Here is an 8,135-nt window from a genome sequence, read left to right as displayed (position 1 = left end):
CATGCGCCCTCTTCCCTTCCCCAGGTGTGGGTTGGCTGCTCTCTTGCTCAGAATGGCAGAAGTTTGCTCTGCGTGTGTAAGGGTGCTGTATTGGCAAAACTGGTGTAACATACTGCTTCTTGATTTTTGTGTAAAGGATGATCCTTGCACTGAAATCACTAAGCTTTTCTCTTGTTAAGCAGCCTGTATCTGCTGAGGTGGCTCTTTGGGTATTTGCATCACGCACGGTCTTTATTTTGTGATCCCCTGGGGTTGGGCTTCTGCTGGGTGTGCTGGTTGCAAGGTTCTGTGTCGGGGCTGAATCACTGCTGGGGTTGGCTTGGGGCTCAGAAGCACCTTGATCCCAGGCCAGCACTCAGCTCCAGCCCCTTGGGTCATGCTGCTATTACTTCTATTCCCTTTCTCACTTTGTTCCTGGGATGTGAATTTAAAATTTAAGTCAATTTTACAGATGAGTTTGGAAGCCTGGCTTTCCCAGCCAGCACCAGCTACCACCTCCACTTCCATTCTTTTTACCTCTAACTGCCTTTATTGGGAATTCAGGTAGAAACGGACTTTTCATGGCTCTGGAGTGAAGAAAGGGCTTCTGGCTGCTCCTCTGGGAAGGCTTCTAATCATGGCACCGAGTTGAAGGGCTAGCAGAAGGTGTCTACCTGCTCTGTGGAAAGAAGTAAGCTGGGTATGTGATCTATTTACAGACGTGGGCTTGGGATGCAGAAGAACGGGGGAAAATGGAGGTTCCAGTGAATGGCTTTGTTATTAACACACAGGCTGTGACCTTGGTCATGAACTTACCTTCCGATTCCTTAGATCACAAACATGAAGCCAGAGATTATGAAAACCATGGGTCAACCCAAACTTCTCATTTAAAAACAAGGAGCACCTGCAAGGACACCTGCCACACACAGGTGCCACAGGGTGCTTGGGGAGGCTCCCCACCCCCCAGCAGCGCTTCCCAAATCTGTTTTGGTGTTGGAACTTCTGCACAAGAGTCTGTCTGGACCTCTGTCTCTAATATTTTCTTTTAAATTATGGACGCTTTCTATTCAGATCCACCTTAAAGTTCCTTCCCACTTTAATATTCTGATTCTTACCACCTCTTCCTCAGATATAACTGATTTCTGCCCCCAGGGATACAAAAGCATGTCTTTGACAAAAACCCTGAGGGGGATTCTGGAGATTGGCTTTCAGGTTTTCTCCTGGTGTGAAGGAACAGTGAGGCTGTTGAACTGGACATCTTTCTGGGGGCCCCCTGTTGCTCTCAGTCATGGGCATCTATCCTTAAATGCCTAGTTGATGGTACTTTAGACACCTGTCAGCAGTTGTGGGTCTTGGGCTGAGATGGGGGTTCGTTCTGGGGACTCCAGAGCTTGTTTGCAAGGTCCTGTCTATGGCAGGAAGCTTCCTCCTCAGTTGGGCTGTTGAGAGAAGGCTCAAAAGACAAGTGCTTATGGGGCAACATGGTGATGCCAATGAACTTCTCCTTCCCTTTAGTAAGACAGCCTGAGGGGGCTGATGTTTGCTCTGGGTTTCTTCAGCTCAGTGGAGAAAATTATACTCCAGGTGGATACAAGAGAATCTGTTGCAAAGGATTCTGTGGGCCCAGATGTCAGAATCTGAGTGACATCTTCTCAATGGGTGGCTGAAGCACTAATTTTTTTTTTTTTTTTTTTGGTTACTTTTTAGGACAGTTTCCGGTGTGCAGCAAAATTGAGCCGGAAGTACAGAAATTTCCCATATACCCACTGCTCCCACACACGCATAGCCTCCCCTACCATCAACATCCCACCAGAGTGGTTCACTTGTTACGACTGATGAACCTACATTGACACATTATCCCACCGAACTCATAGTTTACATTAGGCTTCACTCTTGGTGGTACATATTTGATGCGTTTGAACAAATTTATAATGAACAAGTGTCCACCATCGCTATATCCTACAGAGACCATTTCTAATATCAGCTATTCAAAGTACCTTTTAGAAACCCCTTTGGTTATTTCTTAAAGAATTATAATTAGACAACACTCAACTTCCCTGCCCTTTGCCTTATCTTTAGAGAAACTACATTTCTCTAAGTTCAACTCCTCTACCCCATCAGATCTCCTGCCTAGCTGGGCTCAAAGGGCCAGATGGCTAGGGTGACATATCTGTGTTTTCCTGCTCTGCCCTTTGCTCCCTGTAACTCACTACCTGCCATGCTCTGGTGTAGTCACCCCACAGGAAGTGAAAGATAACTTTGAAAAAATGTACAACATTCAAAGTACCCAGCTATTGGGGCGCCTGGGTGGTTCAGTCAGTTGAGCATCCAACTCTTGATCTTGGTCAGGTCATGATCTCACAATTGTGAGATTGAGCCCCATGTTGGGCTCCATGCTGGGTGTGGAGCCTGCTTGAGATTCTCTCTCACTTTCCCTCTCTTTAAAAAAAAAAAAAAGTATCCAGCTATTATTATCTTGGCCAAAATATATGTAACGTTTTCTTTTTTTTTTAATTTATTTTTTTAATGTTTATTTATTTTTGAGACAGAGAGAGACAGAGCATGAACAGGGGAGGGGCAGAGAGAGAGGGAGACACAGAATCTGAAACAGGCTCCAGGCTCTGAGCTGTCAGCACAGAGCCTGACGCGGGGCTCGAACTCACGGACCGTGAGATCATGACCTGAGCTGAAGTCGGACGCTTAACCAACCGAGCCACCAGGCGCCCCTGAAACCTTTACATAAATATAGAGACTAAATGTCTTTTTTTAGTGGATTGTAGTAGGGATTTTAACGACACTGAACTTTTGTTTGAGTGAACGGGCTACAGGGTAGAAGCAGGAAACCATTTCATTAGTACCAGATTCTTCAATCTTTGTTTACTCTGGGAAATATATCCTTACTCTAAACCCAATGGGGGTACATAGTTAAAAATAAACCTAAACAAACAACACTGTCACAGCAGAGACTGTCAGAGATGCCCGTCACTCCTGCCTCATACTGCACCTCTCGTATTTGCTTTTCCCAGGTATTGGCATGTGCATTCTATGCAACAGGTTCCTATTTGGAATGAATTTTCTTGGCTTTTGTTTGGCTGCGGAGTGAGGCAAGAATATTTAAGAATCCTTACCAACCCCTTACCAAGGAAGTGGGTTTCTTCCTTCACTTCTCCTATCCTCCACCCCAAGATGCAAGCTCTTTCATTTCTTTCTCTAACTTTATCTTAGTAGCTATTTCTGTCAATCTTCTACAGACTAGGAATATATATTCCAGACATATATTCAGTTTAACAAAATCTTGCCACAATAAAATAGTTTAGTTGTGCTTGGAGTTTGTTATAATGGAATTTTACTTGTACTGAGCTGGCTGGGGAGAAAAACAAAATATTAGAAGGAGAAATGGAATATGGTGGCCAAGGAGAAAGCAGATGTTTCTCTCTCCCTCTTCCATTTGGAAAATGTATCACTCATTTCTCTTCCTTTCTTTTGGGTCTCAGGATCACTTTCCTTTTTGAGGTCTTTAGATATTTTTTTTTCCTTAAAATTGCAGACAGATGGAAATAAAGAAGGAGTTAATTATCTCTTGTTTTAAAAACTAATACAGGTAATCCAGAAGCTTGCTTTGGGAGTTAGAGCTTCCCTATATATGTGAGAGAGACTGTATCTTTTAGAATACTAAGAAAACAGGATGAACATGTTGCTGGGGGCTTGAGGGGGCAGAGATGTCTGCAAGATGCCGAGAGCTCACTGACACTGCTATGCTCATGTTTTTATTTTAGAGTTTGGGTCTGGAGATGGTAGTACGGTTCCAATGCTCACTCCACTGCAGAAAGTGGACAAAACTCAATAAAATGTTTGCATCTTGCAAAATAGGCTGGGACCTTGAGGCATTCCCATAAGAGCTGATCCAAGAGAGAGGGGCGGGAAATCACTGTCCTCTGAAAAACGTGCGTGGAAATGATGCTCAGGGCAAAGGTGCTGATTCTAGCAATATGAGGAACCTGAGGGAACAGGGAGGAAATGATAGTCTTGATTTGAGGAGAAACTAATGAGGTGATTCCTCAAGGACTGGCCTCATGGCCAGGCATCTCAGCTGTGGGGTGACTTCTTCCCTTGGGGGTAATATGGAGTCTATAGGTGACAGAAAAGGTAGCCGTGGACCCAGGCTGAACAGGGGACTGGGGCGCTCTTTTGGGGTTTTCCGAACATACTATGGGAGGAAGATGTCTATTCTGCCTGTTCCCTCCTTGTCCCTACACTTCCTAAAAGGGACTGGGTCAGGGAGAGGGATGGGTCTGACATATGATGCACTTGGGTATCGTCAAAGAGTCTTAGATCAGAACGAGCCTTAATTCACTTACCTCTTCTCCCTACAGATGAGGAAACAATTATCTTTGGTCTAGAGTAGCTGAGCAAAAGATCTGTCCCCCAGCTCCCACTTTGAATTCCCAATGCAGTGATCTCTTGAAAAATAGCATCAGGCTGTTGCTATTGTTTTTTTTTGTTTGTTTGTTTTTTTTTTTTTTTTTGAACCATGGGACTAAGTGAGATGATATCACATAAGGAGCAAAAGATAAATGGCAGAATACCTGAACAGTGGGGTATCCCGACAAACTTGGTGATGTCCATTCTTTGGTTCATGTCCTGGGACATCCCCCTCCAGCCCAAGGTGGCACACACTTTTCCCTTTGGTATGGGCTCCGTTTTGCTCGGGCCTAGGGCTTTGGTGTATAGCCTTGGGTGCCCGGTTTTCACCTTCTTCTCCTCTATCTCAGTCTTCAGTTTCTTGTTTTCTTGCTGCAGATGGACCATTACATTGTGGAGGTGGCTGAAGAAAGGACAGAGGATGTTCAGTCTGCTTCAACTCCCGAGCCACTGTGTCATGTCAGCTCAGGGCCTGTTTTCCTATCTGTCAGATGGGGATAATTAAGTCTGATCTGCGTTCTGTGCTTCATAGAAAGATCCAGTTTGACAAATGATAGAAATTGGATTTGAAGAGCCAGAAGGCTATTAGGAACAATCACATGTGCTCAAGCTGTCCCGGCTGGCCATACCTGGGAAACACTCTCATCCAGTTCTGATGCCAAAGTCCAGGTTCTTTTGCCTTCCTTTCCTGGAAGGTTGAGAGCACAGGGGATCCCAGCTCTGTTGAGAGCTTGGACAAGTAACTTATCCCCATTTTACAGATGAGGAAATGGTGGCAGCAATGTAGGTGAGGTGAAAGAACTTAGCATATCTCCTGTGGCTCAATAAATGGTCATATTTCTCTAAACCAATGCTCAGGGCAGTGAGTGACAGTGGGCTCTGGAACTAGACTTCCTGAGTTGGAATTCTGGCTCTTCCATTTACTATTCATGAGTTATTTAGCCTTTGGGTTCCTCTCTTTCTTCCCCCATGACAGTTTTTCACGGTTTTATGATTTTAATGGTACTGAACTCATGGTTTCTTACGAAGATTAAATAAGTTAATACATATAAATCACTTAGATCAGTGTCTTACACAGGAAACTGACAAATAGTATTTGCATTATTATTATTATTAAAAGATGGTTTTCCTTCAAATAGGTTCACTTAAGAATGAGTTCTTTGTGAAACAGAACTTCCTGGAACTGGGCACAATACAAGAAAAAGGATGAAATGCTTTTTTCTGTTACCTTCAGATTGTTACAATTTTTCTTTCAGTTAATCCCTTTCAGAAAATGCTTTTGTCCTAGTGAAAAATTTCATGGTCTTTTCTAGAAGAAATCAAAGAATTCATTCCCAACTTCTCTGGGACTGTGGTTTGTCCTCTTGCTCTCTATAAACCTGGCTGGTGTCCAAGACACTTACTCCCTTGGAGCCCCACATGTCATTGCCATACTCCATATGCCACTGGGCCTGGAGGAGGGGTCCTCACCATGCCCTCATTCCCTGGCTCTCTGCTACTCTCTTTGGTCCACTTCTTTCAGCATTCCCAAGTATCTTCAACATCCTGTACTTTCTGTCCAAGTCCTGGCCTCTCAGTTGCTTGACTTCTGTATTCCAATGATCTTATCTTCTCCTTAAACTCAGCCACCCTCCTAAGGTTACAGCTCAGAGCTTTCCAACTGGGGCTGAGATATGGACACCCCCAGCTCTTGGGGCAGCCACTGGTTGGTCAACTTTGTCATAAACAACCCATCCCAAATCCTTCCACTGTGCCAAACAATTGTGGTTATTTTATAAGTGTTCCCTGACAAAGGGTTGAGAAACATTGCCCTGGAGCTTATCATGACCTGTTACCTGTACCATCTCCAAAGTCTTGGTTTTAGACGTCCATATGTTCACTTCTGTTCCCAAACTTCCAACACTCCTCCTACACTGCACTCTGCTGACCCAGCTTTGACCAGGAGGGTGAAATAAGGCCATAGGGGAGGTTGCAGCAGCAAGTAGAAGGAACCTCCGTTCCCAAATGACCATGTGGGACAGAGGAACCCCACCACCCTGGACTGTTCACTTCCTAGGGATGTTCCTTCCATGTTCTACATTCCTTCATTCGGAGGTCTCTTTGTTACAGCAGCTTAGTCTCTACCCTAACTAGTAGTGTCTAACTTTCAGTTCATGTTTCCTTCTTAGAATTTTTGACCTCTGATAATCGCAGAAGGTAACAGTGAGAAGGGGCATAGGGACCATTAACCCCTTCCTGTATTGTTGGTGAGGGAACAAAGGCCCAAAGAGGTAGTGATGTGCCCAAGGTCACATAAATATGGATTCACTACTCAGAATCTTTCCAAAGCCCCAACTCTTTCCTAAGGTCAGATGCATGTATCTAATGGAAAAGCCAGCCCTGGCTCGTGCCTGACCCTTCTCCTTCGGCCCAAGCAGCAGCCTGGGTGGTGTGGGATGACTTACTCTTTTTCTCCAGTTAGCTTGGCAATATATTTGACCTGTTCACGGAGCCTGTTTCCTAGTTTCTCGTTGGCGATCCTGTAATAAAATCCAAAAGAGAAACAGTTCCCAGACCTCCATGTAGCAGGGCATGAGCTGGCTGGATGGGTTGTTGGTGTTTTCAGTAAGGTGTCTGCTGAACCCTAGACCCTGTTCATTACCAGTCCCCAGAGCTAGAGCCTCCCTAGCACCTGGCAATTAAGGGGACCCTCCATTCTCAAACTCCCATGCAAGATCACCATGATCTCAGGTGATTTCAAGGGATTCAGGCAGTGAAGCCAGATTCCAGGTTGGGAAAGGGGACTATGACTCACAGCAAAGCATCTCTTTTATCTTGGAGCTGCTCTGTTTCTAAGTCAGCAGATCTTTCTGATTCTGACTGACTAGTTGAGGCCCCTCCATCTTATTCCCAGCCTCTGAATGTGGGCTGATACTGGATCCATGTCCCCAGAGGGCAGTGTGTGTGCAGGTTCTCAGCTCAGCCCAGGCCCTGGAGCCCTGCCTTACTTTTTTCTCCCTTACTTACTTCTGCTCTTTTGCCCATTGCTCCATGTTGGACATAATCTGATCATTCTCTTGGTGCAGCCTACAGGTAGTATCTTTAGGTGCAGACCTCTGGGGCACACAACAGGGCTTTGGTACAAGAAGAAAAGGAGATGGTTAGGGGTGGGAGCATAGGCCTGTCATCTCCTTACTTCTAAATCAGGCCTCTTCTCTCTTCCTGGAAGAAGAAACATTGATTCTGCCATCCAACCCCTAGGCCAGAGTTGGGACTGCCACAGCAGAACCTCTGCCTCCAGCAGTACAGGCACACAAGGTGACATCTCTGCCAGGGCACCATTTACAGTAGAGACAAAGGACACATGTATGCTTACAATAATGATTTTTGGGCAAAGGCATTAAAACAGTTTGTTCTACAAAAGCAATACATTAAGCCGCCTTTTTTTTTTTTTTTTAACAGATGGAAAAACAAATATCTTGAGGAATGGATGCCCTTTTTTTTTAACGCAAGCTAAGGCCCTGTTGCTACCCTGAGATATCCTGTGGCCTCCTACCATGCACTTCACTGCTCAGGGACCAGGGCATAGGGCATGCCCAAAGATCTCTTAGCAGATTCTACTACAGGGTAAGTGAAAGTGTCAGGATGGGCTCTGGAGGGGGACTGCCCTGTGGGTTATCTAAGTCAGGGCAGCTGGTATACCTGACAGGGAGATGGCACTCTCTTCCCTGGAATAGGCCTTTGTTCTGCTCAAT

At 45.1% G+C, this 8,135-nt stretch overlaps 1 protein-coding gene across 3 annotated transcripts in view; it reads right to left on the bottom strand.

Annotated features, from left to right (window-relative positions):
* Positions 1 to 506: 506 nt before the first annotated feature.
* The window catches only part of PMFBP1 (polyamine modulated factor 1 binding protein 1), a 46,165-nt gene continuing 38,536 nt past the window's right edge, over positions 507 to 8,135 (bottom strand). Inside the window, exons 18-21 of one of the 3 annotated variants that reach the window (XM_042920843.1) lie at positions 7,408 to 7,514; positions 6,846 to 6,920; positions 4,566 to 4,804; positions 507 to 653 (exon numbers count right to left, since the gene is read on the bottom strand). In XM_042920843.1, coding sequence (XP_042776777.1) covers positions 559 to 653; positions 4,566 to 4,804; positions 6,846 to 6,920; positions 7,408 to 7,514 — 516 coding nt within the window. In that variant the 3' untranslated portion in view covers positions 507 to 558. Of the gene's footprint in view, positions 659 to 3,266; positions 3,514 to 4,565; positions 4,805 to 6,845; positions 6,921 to 7,407; positions 7,515 to 8,135 lie in introns of those variants that run through there. The other 2 variants (XM_042920844.1, XM_042920845.1) reach the window with 2 other exon arrangements.

Source organism: Panthera leo, chromosome E2 (genome assembly GCF_018350215.1).
Source record: "Panthera leo isolate Ple1 chromosome E2, P.leo_Ple1_pat1.1, whole genome shotgun sequence".
NCBI lineage: Eukaryota > Metazoa > Chordata > Mammalia > Carnivora > Felidae > Panthera > Panthera leo.
Note: the sequence above shows the minus strand (reverse complement) of the source record. Positions and strands in the feature narration are given on the sequence as shown.